The sequence below is a fragment of the Mixophyes fleayi genome, chromosome 1 (genome assembly GCF_038048845.1).
Source record: "Mixophyes fleayi isolate aMixFle1 chromosome 1, aMixFle1.hap1, whole genome shotgun sequence".
Taxonomy (NCBI): domain Eukaryota; kingdom Metazoa; phylum Chordata; class Amphibia; order Anura; family Limnodynastidae; genus Mixophyes; species Mixophyes fleayi.
The window spans coordinates 288,145,821-288,166,254 of NC_134402.1; the positions used below are offsets into that span (position 1 = coordinate 288,145,821).

Here is a 20,434-nt window from a genome sequence, read left to right on the forward strand (position 1 = left end):
TATTTTTTTGTAAAGTAAATCACATTCATTTGTATAAATGATAGGGTACATTTTCATTATTGGAACCAAGGTAGAGGAAGGAAAGAAAGAAATGATCCTAAGGGGCACTCCAATGGACCAAAGTATGTCTGAATTATCCTAAATACAGTTAAATATATCTGTATTATATAAATTCATAAAATCGTTCCTTTAATGTGTGAGGATCTCTAATTTGACCAATAATACTTATGACACATGTTCATGGCCGAATTGATGGCATTCAGTATGTAATTTTGAGCAGTGACGTGGTTTGACAAGTAATATTGTCTATTTTACCAGTCAATTGTTTTTTTCATTTGAATTCTATCAACACTTTTTAATATTTCGCTATTAGGAACAATTTTATGAATTTATATAATAAAGATATATTTAACTGTATTTAGGATAATTCAGACATACTTTGGTCCATTGGAGTGCCCCTTAGGATCATTTCTTTCTTTCTTTCCTCTACCTTGGTTCCAATACTAATGATTGGGTGCACCCTTCCCAGACATGGATAGTTATTATTATCCTAGCCTTATTAGTACATTTATCTGAGTGGAAGTTCAATGGACTCCCTAGTGCGGTCTCCCCTTTTCCAGTACGTTTTCATTATAAATGACAGCTTTATTTCATCTAACAATTGTATGTAATTGTGAGTAAATGAAATGTCATCATTATGTTTCAGATCACCACAGATCTCCGGCAGCGCTGTACAGACAGTCACACTGGGACCTCAGCATCAGCTCCTATGGCTGCTGGAATCATAGCTCTTGCACTAGAAGCAAAGTAAGTATTGGCCATTCACATGTTAGGGTCATAGAGCACAAGCTGCTTAGTACTTATTAGCTAAGCAAATATTTAAGTGTCAAACACAGATGAGGTTGGCTGGCTGGCCATGTATTGTAAAACTAAATGTTTAAAGCTGCACTACCACCTAAGAAAAATGTTTTCCGTGTTACCCTCCTCCCTAGGTGGAGACAGAGGCTGTTCCAGTCAACTTTTTCCCTCCCTGGAGCTACTCTCATTTCTCTCACAGCGCAGCCGAAAAGCAGTCATATGCGAGTTTCCCTGCTATAGTGCCACCAGTCCAGGCTGGCAAAATCTAGTGCTGAGAATAGTAAATTTTGCCCCCTTGATTTTACTAACATCAGCCCAGACTGGTAGAACTAGAGTTGGTTAACCTTGGGTTGGACATGCTGTTTCTTTTGGGGTTTTTTTGTTTTTTAACTACAGCAAGGTTTTTGCTGATGGTCATACTCATCACCACAGATCTTGCACCAGGAAAAAGCACCCGCAACAGATACATCTCCTGTCTGCGGCTACTTCCCCCTTACATTGCGCACTCACTATCTCCCCCTTCCTCCTCCCCAGGCTTAGAGAGGCAGAAGGGGGAGACACACTGCTGTTAGACTTAAATGGATGCACAATAGTCAACAGCGCTCTTATTGCGCTTACCCACCGGACTCAAGTCCGACTCTACATGAGGCCCATAGCGCCATGAGCAGCAACTATACCTATAATCAAGAACTTTTTCATTGAATTTAATACATTAATAATCATGAGTATGCACATTTCAATTATGTAGTGCATACACATGAGCAACAATGAGGAGAGGAGATGTAAGGGAGCTTCCACGGCTCTTAATATACTGTATGTGGTACATATATAGAGGAATTACATCTATTATGTACGTTTTTTTCCTGTTGCTATAATGGAATTGACCTTTATCAATGGTCACTGATATAAAACTACTGCAGGTAGCAATTTGCTTGTATTATTTGTAAGTGTTTTATAACCAGGAAAAAGTTTATTTTGTGATAGGATTGTTTCCAATGTAGTGCCTCAGCATTAAAATTATTTCTATAGTTAAACAGTTCTTTATAATGTAAAATGATCCAGCTAAAAGTCTTGCAAAACAGTATCAAGGTGTGAGCAAGGACGTAGAAAGCATTATTCATTTGAATCACTGACGTGCTTTAAAATAACAATATAGGGACTTCAAATACATTTTTGGGGTAGCAGTTATTTTGACAAGTCTACTAAAACATTCTGAGCTATGTGAAATAGCTGTAATGTGTAATGTAATCTAGTAATTTTTCTTAACTGTGCCGTAGAATAAATGCTCCTGTATAATACAGATGAATTATTATCATAGCTTTTCTCCCTCAGCGCCACTTTTCATTGCAAACAGTAGATAGCTTTGTTATCATTAACTAGTTTATAGTGTTGTCAAGCAGGTATCCTGAGTCAGGCTTAGGCTGGGTACACTCTACAGTGTTTTCAGGCAATTATTGGGCCAATCACCCAATAAACGACCGTTCGGCCCAAAGCTCATCGTATCGTTTCATTTGATTCTTAAACCACACTCAAAATCCTGTTCAAGGATGGAACGATGTTATTCCAATTCAGGATCTCCATAGAATATGCAGAGTCATGATATTTTCAGCCGATGGTTATGACAGATGAAGAGCACAGGTCTGAGGGTAAATCTTTTGAAACCTGTATAGTGTGTACACATTAATCACCATGGACTTTTTTTTTCCAGGTGTTGGCAAAATTATTACTGATATGGCATCAGGAGAAATTTTCTGTAGTGTGTACCCAGTCTTATTGACTAGTAATCCTGGCTGCTTTGTAATGCTATTTACAGATGCGGGTGGTTTAGTGTTGCAAAATAAAATCATTTGTGAAGGGAGAACAAATAAATAAAATGACATTTCATCTTGCAGGATGAAAGTTACATGGGAGTAATGTATATCCAGTGGCAGGCTGGGCTCGGGGCAGGGGGCATCTGCCCCCCTGCCTGGTCCCATAGTGGTCTACTTTGTGCTGGGTCACTGAGCTACCTGCATTTGGTCAGATTGTATAAAAAAATAAAATACCTCAAAATTGTGCCAGTTTGCAGATAGGCCCAAACCACATGCATTAGATTTTCCTTCTGTACACAATGGGGACTGTGGCATGAAGTGGCCACACAAAAACCAATAGCAGGGAGCCACAAAATATAATGTGCCACTGCTAAGTGTCATTAATGAAGGTGGTGTGGTCAGCTGATTAAGGGGGTGTGACCAGTCCATGCATTGTGAAATTAGCACTTAACAATTGCGCTTACGGAGTGGTGTTACACTTATCTTACAGACAGTTGTAGATAGGGGTGTGCACCGGCCACTTTTCGTGTTTTGGGTTTTGGGTTCTGATTAGCTTGAGGTTTTGGGTCCTGATTGGTTTTGCCAAAACACCCCACTAAAGGTTTTGGTTCTGATTTTGGGTTTTGGGTTCTGATTTTTTTTAAAAAAAGCATAAAAAGGGCTAAAATCCATATTTTTGTTTTTTTTTCACTCCTACACTATTATTAACCTCAATAACATTCATTTCCACTAATTTCCAGTCTATTCTGAACACCTCACACCTCACAATATTGTTTTTAGGCCAAAAGGCTGCACTGAGGTAGCTGGATGTCTAAGCTAAGCGACACAAGTGGGCGGCACAAACACGTGGCCCATCTAGGAGTGGCACTGCAGTGGCAGACAGGATGGCAGTTTGAAAAACTAGGCCCCAAAGAGCACATAATGCCAAAAAAAGAGGTGCAAGATGGAATTGTCCTTGGGCATGATGTTGTTGAAATAGGACATGCGCACTTTAACAAACCAATCATTTCAGCGACAGGGCCTACAAAATTGTGGCTGAAATGATTGGTTTGTTTGGACCCCCACAAAACGAGCTGGCAAAGAAAAAAAAGAGATGCAAGATGGAATTGTCCTTGGGCCCTCCCACCCACCCTTATGTTGTTGAAATAGGACATGCACACTTTAACAAACCAATCATTTCAGCGACAGGGCCTACCAAACTACTGTGGCTGAAATGATTGGTTTGTTTGGGCCCCCACACAAAAAAAGCTATTCATCTCTCCCTGTACAAACTAAACTGGCTCTACTGAGGCAAAATGTCGTCCTCATCCTCATCCTCATATTCCTCGCCCGCTTCAGTGTGTACTTCCTCATCCTCACACATTATCAATTCGTCCCCGCTGGACTCCACAATCACAGGTCCCTCTGTAGTCTCTGGAGGCCAGTGCTGGTCTTGATTGAAGAATTGATAATTCATTTTTATGAACATCATCTTCTCAACGTTTTGCGGAAGCAACCTCCTTCGTCGCTCACTGACCAGGTTCCCCGCTGCACTAAAAACTCTTTCGGAGTACACACTGGAGGGGGGACAACTCAGGTAAAATAGAGCCAGTTTATACAGGGGCTTCCAAACTACCTTTTTTCCTGCCAGTAAGAATAAGGACTGTCTGACATGTCTACTTGGATGGTGTCAGCAAAGTAATCCGCCATCATTTTTTCAATGGTGACAGCATCCAATGCAGCGACAGTAGACATGTCTGCAATGGTTGGCATGTCCTTCAGTCCAGACCAGATGTTCTCTGCATCCCCGCCAGCGGGTCGTTTATGAAATCTCAGCTATTTCCTCGCAGCCACAGGTGTGGAAGAAAATGAAGGAGGAGCTGTTGGCATGTCACGGTCCTCTTCAGAGGACAATCTCCTGACCAGCAGATCTTTGCACCGCTGTAGACTTGTGTCCGCCGGAAACAGAGAAACAAAATAGGCTTTAAACCGAAGATCGAGCACGGTGGCCAGAATGTATTCCTCTGACTTTAAAAGAGTGACCACCCTCGGATCCTGGCAAAACGTACGAAGGGCTTCATCCACAAGAGCTACATGCTTTGTGGAATCGCAATGCTTTAACAGCTCCTCCCTCACTTTTTCCAGCTGCTTCTGCAGCAGCCTGATCAGGGGAATCACCTGACTCAAGCTGGCAGTGTCGGAACTGACTTCTCGTGTGGCAAGTTCAAACGGCTGGAGAACCTTGCACAACACGGAAATCAGTCTCCACTGCGCTTGACTCAGGCGCATCTCCACTCCTTTGCCTATGTCGTAGGTGGCTGTGTAGGCTTGAATGGCCTTTTGCTGCTCCTCCATCCTCTGCAGCATATAGAGGGTGGAGTTCCAGCATGTCACAACCTCTTGTTTGAAGTGATGGCAGGGCAGGTTCAGGCTTTTTTGATGTTGCTCGAGTCTGCGGTAGGCAGTGGCAGAATGCCGAAAGTGTCCAGCAATTTTGCGGGCCACCGCAAGCATATCCTGCACACCCCTGTGTCCAGCCCATATCCCATATGCACACCCCATATACAACCACTTCAGGTAATGCTGCACCACCAAATTTATTGTGTGGGCAAAACATGGCACGTGCTGGAAATTGCCCATATGTAATGCCCGCACAATGTTACTGGCATTGTCCGACACCACAAATCCCAAGGAGAGTGTAAGTGGGGTAAGCCACTGCGAGATTATTTCCCTCAGTTTCTATAAGAGGTTGTCAGCGTTGTGCCTCTTATTAAAACCGGTGATACACAACATTGCCTGCCTTGGAACGAGCAGGCGTTTTGGAGATGCTGCCACTGATGCTGCTGCTGCTGTTGCTGCGGAAGACGATGCATCTACCCAGTGGGCTGTCACAGTCATATAGTCCTTAGTTTGCCCTAAACCACTTGTCCACATGTCCGTGGTTAAGTGGACAGTGGGTACAACCGCATTTTTTAGAGCACTGAGGACACTTTTTCGTACTTCTCTGTACATCCCGGGTATCGCCTGCCTAGTGAAGTGGAATCTCGACGGTATTTGGTACCAGGGACACAATACCTCCATCAACCGTCTAAATCCCACTTTACTGATGGCGGACACCGGATGCACGTCTAACACCAACATAGCTGTTACGGCCACAGTTATCCGCTTTGCCATAGGAGGACTACTGTCGTACTTCGTGCTCATGGCAAACGACTGTTGTACGGTCAACTGTTTAGTGAAAGACGTAGCGTTCTTACGACTTCCCCTCTGGGAAGATGACCGACCACCAGCAGCAACAGCAGCAGCGGCAGTAGTAGGCGTAGCGCTGCAGGATCCTCCGGAAGAATCCCGGATTGAAGAGGACTCAGTCATGCCGTTGACATGGCCTGCAGGACTATCTATAATCGAGATCGAGGAGGAAATTAACGAGGAGGCTGCTGCTGGTGTGGATACAACAGGACCAAGGGATTTAGGTGTCCCTGGACTGCTGACGGTCCTAGTCACAGGTCCTGAATTAAACACTGAATTATGAAGGTTCTTCAGGTGACGTATAAGGGAAGATGTCCCTAGGTGGCCAAGATCCTTACCCCTGCTTATTTGAGCTTTATCTAAGGTACATATGGCCATACATTTGTTGTCCGGGTTGGGATAGAAATAATTCCAGACCGAAGAGGTGGATTTTTTGGTCTTCTGCCCAGGCATGACGATGGGCTTTTTCATCCCATGGACAACAACTGTTTCCCCCCCTGGTGCCTCATTTAAGATAACCACATCAGCATCCTCCTCGTCAAGTTCCTCCTCAGCGCCAGCTACCTCAATATCCTCCTTCCGGTGTACAACATTCACACCTTCATTAGCCAAATCTGTAACTGGACTGTGGGTGATCCTTCCAGCATATGTAGAGGGCGTGCTGCAAATGGTGGAAGGAGCCACCTCTTCCCGTACAGTGATGGGAAGGTCAGGCTTCGCAACCACCAACACCCTTGGACTCGCCTTTGGGATTTGTGATGACATCTCTTTAGAAGGCAGAGATGTTTGCTGTGTTGTTGATGACAGCTTAACTCTCTTAAATATTTTTAGAGGGGGGGGGGGAGAGGGCTTAGATCCTTGGGTGAAGCTGAACCACTAGTCATGAACACGGGCCAGGGCCTAAGCCGCTCCTTGCCACTCCGTGTCGTAAATGGCATATTGGCAAGTTTACGTTTCTCCTCAGATGATTTTAATTTTCTTTTTTTGCTAATTTTAGTGAACCTTGGCTTTTTGGATTTTACATGCCCTCTACTAGGATATTGGGCATTGGCCTTGGCAGACGACGTTGATGGCATTTCATTGTCTATGTCATGACTAGTGGCAGCAGCTTCAGCATTAGGAGGAAGTGGTTCTTGATCTTTCCCTACTTTATCCTTCAAATTTTGTACTCCATTATATGCAGCACAAGAGAACGTACCCCTAAACCACACACACCCGCCAAAGGCTTTAAAAATTATATGCGGCACAGGACAGTACCAGTGGACTGGAGTTATACAGCAGTACAAATTCCTTTATACTGCAGGAACAGTGAACGTAGTTTAATATTGCAGTAATAATATTTCTGGACTGCAGGAACAGTGAACGTAGTTTAATATTGAAGTAATAATATTTCTGGACTGCAGGAACAGTGAACGTAGTTTAATATTGCAGTACTAATATTTTTTGGACTGCAGAAACAGTGAACGTAGTTAAATATTGCAGTACTAATATTTCTGGACTGCAGGAACAGTGAACGTAGTTAAATATTGCAGTACTAATATTTCTGGACTGCAGGAGCAGTGAACGTAGTTTAATATTGAAGTAATAATATTTCTGGACTGCAGGAACAGTGAACGTAGTTTAATATTGCAGTACTAATATTTTTTGGACTGCAGAAACAGTGAACGTAGTTAAATATTGCAGTACTAATATTTCTGGACTGCAGGAACAGTGAACGTAGTTAAATATTGCAGTACTAATATTTCTGGACTGCAGGAACAGTGAACGTAGTTAGATATTGCAGTAGAAATTTTTTATACTTTTTTTTAAAAAAAATTATAATTTTTTTTTATTATTTTTGTATAATTTTTTTAGAATTTTTTTAGAATTTTTTTTAGAATTTTCTCAGATTTTTTTTATAACAATGGACTTAGCAGAATAGAGCACAGGACACAGCACCACTGGACTCAGCAGGACAGAGCACAGGACAAAGCACCACTGGACTCAGCAGGACAGAGGAGAAGGACACAGCACCACTAAAAACCCAACCTCACTCTACCCTGATCACTGCCCGACTGAAGATGGCGGCGGCAAGCAGGGAATTTATAGTATCCAAGTATTACGAGATCCGACGGCGGGATTTGGAGTCAGAGCCTCTTTTTCATTGTTTCTCTCCACCGGAAATACCCGAACAGTGCTCGGATCGCCCTCGGATCCGCACTGTTCGGGTGGGCTCGGATTGCGATAATCCCAGCCCGCTCATCGTTAGTTGTAGATACAGGGTTAGGAGCAAAGCAAAAAAAGGATCAAATTTGCACCTTGACAAAGCAATGTTGCACTGAAGGGGGCAATTTGAAAGTTGGGAGGGGGCATGTCTTAGCTTAACTCAAATTGAATAGATCCCTCCTATGACTATAGTACTTAAATTGCCCTCACTTTAAATAAATAACCTCCACTGCTTTGGCACTACAATACAATGCCACACTACATTACAATAATAGCCCCCACCAACTCCCACATTGTTTTAATACCACTCATTACATTACATTAATAGACCCCAACAACTTTGCATCAGTAACCACCATATCACCTTAATAGTCTATACCAGTCCCCACATTACATTAATACCCAGCTTCCAACATTACATCGATACTGCACCCCCACACGTACTGATCTGCAGAGCTTGATTGGTGTGTGTGGCTACTTGCTCACTCTTCCTTGTGGGAGTGGACTGACCACAGGGGATGGGAGAGGAGTGTGATGGGCGAGCAGAAGTGGAGGAAAGGATTAGAGGGGTTGGAAGATTAGGAGTAAAGGGAAGGAACAAGAGGGGAGCCACCCAGACTTTGGGTAGGAAGAGCATATCCTCCTCAGTGCTGATTGGCTGTGTGCCCGGCCTAAGCATCATGCCCTAGCCTAACAGGGCCAATAATAGGCTGATTCTATCTGACAGCAGCAGTACATTTAATAGGATGGTTGGTTCTGTGGGAGCGGCCAACCTCCAGGAAGGACCAAAATGCCAGGGTTAGCCTCCTATAGCCCAAGTTGTAAGACCAAGGTCTGGGCTCCACTCACTCCAAGAGAATGAGCCTCTGGGGGCTCGTAGTTTGTGGGGCCCACTGATGTTTTCTTAGACTGTCTACCTTAGACTGTTTGTACATGACTTAAAGGTAGGAGTCAGATGTTAATAGATTAAGGACAAGGAAGGTGTTAGTCGGATAAAATCTATGAAGGAACGTTAGTTAGGTATCATAGAATACATACTCTAAATGAAAGTATTCCGGCAACTGAGTGGTTATAAACAAAATGAGTTAAGACCATATGCAGGGGCGGGCTGGGCCGGGGGGCAGGGGGGCATCGGCCCTCCGGGCCGCTCACAATCACGGCTGTTAGGGCCGGCCGCCCCCCCGGAAGTAAAATAATTGTGATGCGGCCGCCTGTGCAGCGTGTGCCCCCCGGGCTGACGTCCGTCAGCCCGCGCCTTACCATATGTTTTAGTGCCTATCTATAAAAATAAAGATCTATTTTTTTATAAATGAGGGTTAGTTTCTCTTTATACTACTCATTTTTCTGTTTTGTATTCTACTTGTATTGCAGATCTAGTGCTGAAGTACAGCACTGATTGTGTATTGACAAACAGATATTGTAGGTTACTAGTGTAAATAACTAATGCAATGATATACTGATACCGTATGTCCAGCGTTCTGTTATACAGTATCCATACTTTCCAACATGATCCATTTCACCCCCAATTGTATTAACTTTGGCTGAATAAATAAATCATTATAAAGGTTAATTCAATTGGGGAACATGTACGAAAATGGAAGTAGAGCAATATGTCCCAAGTGAAATGGTCCATCTTGGCAGATATGGTATAACCTACTGTGAAAAATTAAAACTCCTCTGTCTATACCTTTAGGGCTCATTAAAAATAAGATGAATGTTTTCCCATATATTGTGTCCAAAAGTTTAACATTTATTTTATTTAAAGCATGTTAAATGTCATGTGTTTTACTTTTTTTCCCAGCACAAGTGTATTAACTAGCCTTCACTTTTGTTGCTTCATAGAGTTTGCATAAAAATAGAACTGTTATGTATTCAAATATATTGGCTTAACGCTGGTCGTTTGTATTCTAGCTTATAGTAGTTCTGATTTGTAATAGAACTACTATCTACATCTGCACTAACACTTGTGGGGGCTCTAAGGCATGTAACTTATGGGGATTCCTGCCACTAAGACTTCATTGTTGAAATGTTTGCTCGACCTATGCACGGGCATGTTGGGAAAACTCTGCACTTTCTAACTGCAGTTATTACTGCCTGGTCTTGTCAGGTATCTTGAAACACAACTCCCTGTGGACAGCACACACATCACTGCTATACCATAAAGAGAGGCTAGCTGCTGCAGTATGGCAGACATAGGCGCGTTGGACGCCATCTTGACAGTGTCAGTGAGTGAGTCCCTCTGTGACTAACAAGACATAATGGCGCAGCAGTGCCCTCCCCTTCCCTAATTATTTCCGCCCCCAGAGGAGCTGAGGACGAGCAGTGCACCGAGTTGTACATGTACTATATAACATACCCTGTCATGGGGTCACTCCTGTGAACTGGGGGCACTTCTATTTGGCATGATATTAATTGGGGGCAATACTTTGGAGCATAATATGAACTGGCTGCATATTATGGACTGTGGGCACTACTGTGTTGCATAATATGATCTGGGGGCACTAATGTGTAGCATAATATGATCTGATGGCTAGACTGTTTAGCATAATATGAGCTGAGGGCATTTCTGTTTGGCATAATATGAATTGGGGACACTACTGTGTGGCATAATATCTAAAGGTAGCACAACAAACACCACCAGTGTGACTTGATTGACTAAAATAATCGGATCAGTCTTCCATGTTATAGGATTTTTACAAGTCTGTTCAGTGCTTTGCAATTTTACCTGTTACGTACAATGTCCCATCAACTCCTCGATTGACTCATGATTTTGTATCTTGAACAAGAATTGGCTTTGTCAGTTAATTATATTGATGTGATTCAGAAATTTAAGTCCAATAACAACACTTGATGAGTAATGTCTCATTTTCTTGGACAGGAAAATGAAGAAACTGCTTTGATATTTCTACAGCAAAAATTATTTTGTGCCTTCTTTTTAAGTTTGTGTTTTGAAAAAGTAGATGATTTGTTAATTTAAGGAAAATTACGTTTTAGCTTGTTTAGTTTGATGGTTTGAATAAAAATAATGTCATTTATGACTGAGTAATCAATAAATATCCTTTTAAAAAAATAAATTTCCTTGGGTGCTCAAACCCTAATGAACTGTGGGGGACGCAGCAGGGAGCATAATAAGCTCCCCGCTGACTGCCAATACGGCTAAAAATGTAAAGCCCCTGAATACTGTGTACATAAGCCAGAATTTTAGGACTCCAAAATTCTAATCTGCTCAGAAGGGAAGGAAATGTGATGTTCCCTTCTTCCATGTGAAGGCAGTTGCAGAGCAGCATGAGCAGGAGAAGAGAGCATGAGCCAGCTAGCCAGGTCATAGGTAGGAGAGTTAAGGGAGTTGTGGGGATGTGATGATATAGGGGGAGATTGGGGAGACATGATGATGAGAAGGGGGATTGATGATGATGATGAGAAGGGGGAGTATCCCGCTCTAGATTTCCCTGGGTGCAGACTTTATTGAAATGTGTTGCATATCCCTATGGTGACAAAGTGACCAATTGCATTGTGGGTCCCTTTTGTATGGGGCCATGGAGCTATCACCCCAATTTCTCCCCATTTATAATCTGCCTCCGCTCCTAGAACAAAAGGTCTGGTTTAAGAAATTAAGCATAAAAACAACTTTTTATTCCCTCTGGCTGAGCAGCATTCTTGACTAAGGGTGTCAGTGCACGAGGACGGCGAGTCGTGACTTGCTCTGCATATCTTACAGTTCTACATTGAGATTAATAGACTTTGATGGGGTTGGAAACCGTGAATGTTATAAATAACTTTCTAACCATTATCTTACATCTGCAGAAACAAAGAAAAAAAAACAGTGCAAGGATTTGGCAATATGCAGCCAGTGTGACAAAAGTGATATCATTATAGTATCACAGACTTTTTTGGTTAATATAACTTTTGCAATGAATATTTTACTTTTGCAAGTCACAAAGAGAATTCTTTTCCTGTGCAATTTGATGCTATTAAAGCAAAACTATTACTACAAAAACCTTTTATCTATATGTAAATTAGGATATTTTATATATATATATATTTATATATATTATATTTTACATCGAAACATAATGCCATACTTTTCACATGAATATTTACAGAATGAGTTTCCTTGCTTTCTAATTTTTTTTAATATTCCTGTTTGATTTGAAATCACAACATGCCCAATGATCCTGCTGTGAACCATAACAGGAAAGTATGAGATTTTTGAGTATGACTTAGAATGTCTTTAGGGCACTCTTATAATGTTCCTGTGTTGATGACACCAATCATTCTTCCATATATATATGTATGTGTGTGTGTATTTATATATATATATATATACGCTATATATATATATATATATATATATATATATGCATTTGTTATGGTCTTCTGTGAATCATTGGTTGTTAGGGGCTCAGGGTTTTTCTTGTAATTATTTGTTTCTATTTCTTCTTGGATTATACATTAAAATGCCAGTCAACATCATCAAGTTCATTTTGACAAATACGTCCATCTCTCAATGAATTACTATAGAATTTCGCTTGAAAAACTGTAATAGGAACAAAGCAAAATGTTATTTATTGATCAAACTTTTAAGGCCCTATTTAGAGTTAGGAGCAAATACAGCAAAATGGTGTAAATTTGCACCTGAATAAATCGTGTTGCGATGCAAGGGGTGCAAATGCGCATTATTTTTTTTTGCCAGTAGGGAAATAATATGCTCATGGACATAGCACATAAATACTGGGCTTCTTTAATCTAACACTTTAATCTGAACTCTAAATATGTCCACAAATGTTAACTTTTTACACCCCCGCCCCCTTTCTTCCCTTGGTCTCTCCGCAGCCAAATTGCTTTATGTAAATAGCAAATACAGTTGAGTCACAAAGTGTTGCTTATTTGCATGTAGTGTTGTCTAACATCAAGATTGAGACTAACAGTATATTTTAAAGGGCAAAAGGGTTTTTACACACTATTACAGCATCAATTCTTTACAGCCTTTAAATATAAACGAAATGTGTTTCATACATTTTAGTAAAAATACATTTGCATAATACGGAATGCCACCTACTTAAAATATCACCTCTAAATAAACTTTATACTAGGTATACAGAAACCAATATGAAAATACATAACAATATAAACTGCTTGATAATTATAGCAGAATTACTGCTACAATTGAGATAGAGAACAAATCTAATTAGGCAGTACAACATGCCTGATTTAGCACAGGGAAGGCATATGGTGTACACTGGGAGATAACATAATCAAAATTTGTCTTGTTCCAGTAGCGGAATAAGCTAGAAAAGTGTGTGAGATTAGTTTTTTCCTTTTAGAATTGTACCCACTTACTCATATAGTTGGGAAATGACACTCAAAGCAACAGTGTTATTTTGCTGCCAAATAAAATAAGAATACCTTAATGTCTGCAAGATGATTAGATCAAAATAGCCAGAGACACTATTGCCTGGCTGGTGCTTGGTTCACATGCAACTTGTATTCCTCTTGAAAACATTTAGCCTTGTCCATGTTATTGCCATGCAACATTCTGAATTTGAGCAGTAGACTCTAGTACTCCAATCATCCTGGACACAGTTGTGTTCATGTGGTAACTGTATGCACTTGCATAAGCAGATTTCTGAGCACATCAACATTAAACACCACGTAAGGGTTCTTTACTAAAATGTATTTGTCTACCATCCTAATCATCTTGTTCTTACCAGCCATACTTGCAGCATTCTATCAGTCCACTACAGGCTCTCCATTGAAGTCTAGTCCTGGTTCTGCTATATCTGATCAAAGCAGAGCTTGTTATATATGGCATATTACAATGTGCAGAATAGCACATTATAATCAGTCATGGATAGTAAAGGAGAAGCCGGGTATCTGGAACTCAATCAAAGGTTTTAAGTGTAACAGCTTAATGCCAAGCAGGGCTACTATTAGAGAAACTCAGGGTGTTGCCTAGAATGCCAAAATTTCAGAGGCACATAAAACATTGAATGAGTGACATCATATTTGAGCGCCAGCCTCCCCTGGGATTTAAATTGAACACACATCTCTTCCTCATTGGCTGACAATGGGTAAAGTGGGGATGTGTTTAGTAAATTTAATTACCTTCAGTGTCGTGTGTGCTTCTTCCCTGTACAGCTCACAGCTTCTGTTCCTCTGTGTCAGTAGGAGACTGGGAGGGTGGCACTGTACTGATACCCAGCCCTACACAGAAGCAGAAGCCAGTGGCTTCACAGCACTGATGCCGCCCAACCTTCTCCATCTGTCCACGCCAGCTTACTCTACACAAAGTAACCGTGGTGGTGAATGCTTCTACCAGTCTCAGCCAGGAGTAGTGCATATTCTGCGGCCCAGGTTTAGCATAAGCTAAACTATGCCTGTAACTAAGGGTAGCTGAGAGGCAGATCTTACCCTGTGCACATAAAGCACATAATGCATTACAGCAGAGTAAAACAAAAGTATGAGAAAATGGAACTAATGTGTATGAGATAGTAATTTATTAAATGCATGAGTGATAGCTCATCTGAAGAACTTTAACAGAAGAGTGAATTAATTATGCAGAACAGTCAGTTTTACTTTAATTTTATTTTTGCTCTAGGACATTATCGGCAATTGTTCTATATAAAGTAGGTGTGGCTAGTGGATGGTTAAATGGGGCTTAGGGCAGCAATGGTTTTGTGTCAGTATCCTCCAGTACAGAAAATATGGTTCTGGGTTGCAGTCAGGGCAGTAATAGGTAAGTATGACTAGTACAAAACTCTTAAAATGAGTCAATGTCTAAATGGTGTGGTGATGCCATTGGAGTAAATTTTATTTGGGGACTTAAAGAAGTATGTTAATCAATTCACACACAAAGGGGTATATTTACTAAACTGTGGGTTTGAAAAAGTGGAGATGTTGCCTATAGCAACCAATCAGATTCTAGTTACCATTTATTTAGTACATTCTACAAAATAACACGTAGAATATGATTGGTTGCTATAGGCAACATCTCCACTTTATCAAACCCGCAGTTTAGTAAATCTAGCCCAAAATTTCTTATTTGAATTTCCATGTCCACCTAACTGCCAGAGAGGAATGCTTTGGGAGGCATCAACATTTTGGGCAACTACAACACAATTTTGCTATTTATAATGTTAGCCACAATTCCTTTGTTTGGATAGCACAGAACTGCTAAAGTCTACATGTGGAAATTATTTAGTTCTTCTAAACAGGTTGTACTGTGAATTAATAATGCAGTTCATTTAAGATTAATGACATGATTTGGCTGATGTAGGGGTGATCTATTAATCTTTTCAGAGCTAAACTTTTAGCGTTTCCTGTTTTTTAAGAAAGCTATCAAAATATAGTTAATCATTTGCATGTGAGACATTTCTAGTTATGCATGACCACGTATCAGGTAATTTAGGAATGGTTTGTATTTGCAAATGTGTATAAATCACTGTCTCATTCTGATTAATTAACAGATGCTTTATGTGACTTGGCGGAAGATTATAACTCACTCACTACTTATACAACACTTTCACCAGTATGCACACTAAAATGTCATTGGTACAGAATGTTATAACTGATAGCTGAAGCTGTAACTAATACAATGCTTATGCGGAGATGGAAACTATAGCCAAAGCACAGTACAAATTGTTCCTATGTTCTAAACCATGGTGCAACTTTCCAAATATTTCTCTATTAGGGCTGGACAAAATAAAGTAAAGTAAAGTAGCCAATGTGACAAAACTAGAGCCTGGTGCAATATTGTCACAAACTGAAGAAGGGTGATGATTGTGATGCGTGTAATTAACTGGGCTCATCTCTGCTATGACTCTCTCTTACAGTCCATTCTTAACCTGGAGAGATGTACAGCACATCATCGTTAGAACTTCTCGCCAAAGACACTTAAATGCACCAGACTGGAAGACCAATGCTGCAGGCCACAAGGGTAAGGTTGCTGTTATGTTATTGCTTTTCTTTTATGTACATTATTTTATCTTCATTGATCAGCTAACTTGTGGCTCAGTATAGCATCACATAGTTATAAATAGTAAGACACAAGTCCATCAAAATCAGTTTTTTTCTAAATTCTATCTGTGTTTTATTGAGAAATCCCAAACAGCCCCTACTGTGTGTGGGGGGTCCTATAATTGTCTCTTATTTGTTTTGACTACTGTTTTTTCAGATAAATAGATATTGTGAATCATGTAACTTAAAAACATTTAGGTTGTATTTCTTGTTCAATGAGATTCAGTATGCAGGTTAAGTATGTATTGTTCCTCATATTGAGTTTGGCTATCCTTTATTAAAAAGGATAGCTCCACGGTTAAACTGAGGGGGCTGGATAGAGGACTTGTTGTTTTGTAACAAAAGCATCCTAGTGCCTTTATGACCTCCATGGTTCAATTTTGCTAATGTTAGTTCTGATGGTGGTGACAGTAACGGAGTGGAAGCAGATCAGATGTTTTATATCATTTTACAAATGTACCTATATATAAGTGACTTTTCACAAAATAATGAATGTTATGCATGTCTGTGAAGCAAGGCATATTTACAATATAATCATATGTAGCTAGAAATGTCTTGATGTTGACGTAGTTTTCATTGCATTGGGTATTTGCACATTGTTTACTATATATTGTAAATAGCCCCCACATAATGTAACATATTTGTCCCTTTATCCCTATTGGTCCCATTCTGAAATTCTTTTGCAAAGAATTAATTTCCAAGTCACTCAAAGATGAAACTACTATAGTAGCAGGGGGTGCTGCCGGGGAGCCCACCTCCCCTGTCAAAGCCCCCGGTACATATTTGTTTTTTTTTCACTAGTGGGGGATTTTCCAAAGTCTTTCTGTGGAGAACACAAATGTCTAGTTACACCCCTGTTCAAAATCTTATAAATTACAAATCTAAACACATTATTTTGCTAATAATCTGCAGTTCATTTGACAATAAAATGCTTTACAGTTGATTTAACTTTCATAGAATTCCTAGGCTTTCTTGTGTCTGTTTACATGCATTGAGCATGAATATATGCAGCATGCTAAAGGTGTTGCCAGAAGAGAGGACAGTATGCTTTACCTGTATATTTCCGGTGTATACTTCTTATAGAAAGGAAATGCATGCAAGGCTGCAACTGCCTTTTTATGTCTTGTATATCTTCTGTTCATTATTAGGCAACTCTGTTATGCATATAATATAATGAATATACACACATTGTACATAACAATTGCAAAGACCTTCTAGCAGTGGTGGGCATAGGTGTTTTGACCATACTTACCAACTTTAGAAAGTTGGTTTCTGGGAACCTGCCAGGGGAGTTGGGCGTGATGGGGGGCGGGGCTCCAAAATTTGCGTAATTTTGGACCCGCGCCCATGACGTAATGACGCAAACGCATCATTTGACAGCGGGGGGCGGGGCCAAACGCCGCGATTCACCGGGAATCGCAGCGTTTGGGACCTAATTCTGCCCACTTCACTAGGAAAACGTCCTAGTGAAGTGGGCAGATCCGGGTGATTGCCACACTCTCCCGGGAGTCTGTGAGACTCTCGCAAAATGCGGGAGTCTCCCGGACATTCCGGGAGAGTTGGCAAGTATGGTTTTGACAGTCATCGCTTTAGGTTTTCACATACACACATAGTATAATTACATGGTCAGTGCTTAGTAATACTGTGGAGCTTAAATGGTATACTTCTATGTTTTTGTTACATTAATCGTACAAGCCATATAAAAAAATAAGGAATCGTACTGGTTGTGTGCACACTTCACAATGAAGGCACAGTTGTGATAATCCATAGCAAAAAGTGATTGTATACAGTGTTATACCTATGCTTCTAAGCCTTTATTCGCCCAGGGTAGCGGCCTATTTTGCCTGCTGGTTTTTACATATTCCAGCAACAAGGGGTACAAGAAGGGGCCCAGAGCTACTCAGTATTGGACCCTCCACCTAGGTGTGAATGGGCCAATACTAAGTAGCACTATGCTCCTGGTACCCCTTGCCGGTGTGTAAGAAGGTAATAAAATCAATCCAGTACTTCCTTACATTAAATAATAAGTAACTGTGCCCCTTAGATATAATAATGAATTACTGTGCCCTTATGTATAATCAGCTAAAATGGTGCTCCCTTAGCTTAATTAAGATATAAATGTTGTTGCCGCAATATTATTATTTTATATTATTGTCCCATTAATAAGCACAAAGTTCACAAATAGGCTTTGCTTAATTTATCATAGCACTTATATTATACCCATACTGCTTCTTTAGTTCATAAATAGTCTTTGCTATCAATGGAGACAGCATACTGTAACTTGACATCTGTAGACTATATACGAGTATATAAAGCAGACTAACATAATAATGAAGAGGTGCATTGAAACAAAACATAAACCCTGTTTTCATAACAAGTGATATTTTAATATATTTATAACTTTGTTTATACAATAATGACCCAGGAAAATCTCCCTAAAGCCATCTCACCATCCAATATACATTTCTAATATTAGATAGGTAAAGCAAAAAGTTTGAAACTTTCCCCCTAGTGTGCTTATAGCACTTTCTGCAAAATTGTACTTTATTTGTATGCTCTTAAATATACTTCCAATTTATGTCCTAGCAAAACATTAAGCAAAATATTGCCTCAATTATTAATAACAATTACAAGCCTCATGTAGTGTGCTGGTTCCTTTGTCTTTTGTGATTATGTGCACAAGGTTTTTATTGCGTTTTCAATATAAGTTTATTAGATGAGATTTAAAATATCATGTTTTTTATTGTGCTGTCAACACTTTTATTGGATAAGGTTTTAGACATTGAATTCCTTTAGTGGTTTTACTGTAGTGATAAATTAAACTGACATTTGCAGGAGCATTGGATTGTGAAATGACCATTGTAATTTCAGCCCCTATGATTTTGTGCATTTTCCCTTTTATCATGACATTGGATACACCAGCATAACATGCTCCCACATCTCGAGCATCAAAGACTTATTTTCTCAAGTTGATGCTAAATATAGGAGAACATTTATGAAAATTAGTGCTAAGGAAATAGGCGGTGTTGCCAGTAGTAACAAATCAGTTTGTGTCGTTTCATAATGAGGTTTACAAAATAAAAGCAAACCTCTGATTGCAGGTCAAAAAGCTGAGTCTGCAGGCATCTAAGTTGCTGTGACATCACAGGCCCCACCTCTTTATGGACCTCATTTAGAGTTGGACGCAAAGTCCGTTTTAGGCGCATCCAACAAAAAAACACGACCACGCATGTGCAGAAAGCACCAAATCCGCCTGCATCTTGGACGCAATTAACACTTGCTACAGCTTACGGCTCACTATGAGAATGGGAGGAACGCGGAATTGTGAAGGCGTGACCATGTAAATACATCCTAGTCGCAATGAGGCGCAGACGCAACACACGTCAAAACAAGGCTAAAGCTGTGCAGCAGAAATTAGGTGGCGCAAGAAGTTAGCTAGCTGCAGGAACTGCTCGCAGCTTTATAGGGTATTAAGAGTGGAATGCAACTGGGGTTGCTTGCCACTCGTAATACCCTACCCAGCTGCGGCACACTCCCACACTTCTTACACGGACTTTGCGTTCGACTCTAAATGAGGTCCAATATGCATACACCGCATCCACACAATGCACTTTTGCTTAGCGACCAATCAATTTATAACAGTCAATTTATAGTGTTGTTCAGAAAATGAAAGAAAACACCTGAAAGGATGCTACATACAAAAACCTGCTTCGTTTGCATCCATTTTCATTAAAATCAAAATGTAAAGTTGATGATGAAATTATCAGGGAATAAAAAAAATACATAACTCTATGGACATAAAATAGTTGGGCTATAAATTACATTTGTATTAGTGCAGCTTTTTCCCTGCAATGATTACAAGGGTAATGGACTATACATCTGCTTGCTGTTGGTATCGCCCTGTCTTTTGCTTTTGATTTCTTTTCAACACCATCTTTTTATTATCAAGTTACATTAGTGAGGACCTTGACATGTCATGTGCAAAGCAGATGTATGTCATTCCTGTCACACAGCTGAAATGAATCACGGTGGAAGCATTAGAAGAAAATATTCTAGTCGCTCTGCAACATGTATCTACTATCAATTGTATCATTGGCCCAAAACGAGAGCAAAATAAAAATGTTATAGTTGTATAACTCACACGTGATTGTTTTTTTAATATCAAACACTCTATCCTTCTTTTATAATTAAAAATGTCAAGACAATGCCATGTTAAAATGTTGGGAACTTGAGCATGCCAATCTCACTCAACTGACAGATACAATGCAAATGGGTATTCAGAAGGAATTGTAATGGTTTCATTTCTTCACTTATAA

The 20,434-nt window shown here is 40.2% G+C and overlaps 1 protein-coding gene across 3 annotated transcripts in view; it reads left to right on the forward strand.

Annotated features, from left to right (window-relative positions):
• Positions 1-20,434, forward strand: part of PCSK5 (proprotein convertase subtilisin/kexin type 5) — a 327,761-nt gene that overhangs the window by 164,921 nt on the left and 142,406 nt on the right. For all 3 annotated transcript variants that reach the window (XM_075211001.1, XM_075211000.1, XM_075210998.1), the window contains exons 9-10: positions 707-807; positions 15,935-16,038. In XM_075211001.1, the coding sequence (XP_075067102.1) occupies positions 707-807; positions 15,935-16,038 (205 nt within the window). The remainder of the gene's footprint in view (positions 1-706; positions 808-15,934; positions 16,039-20,434) is intronic.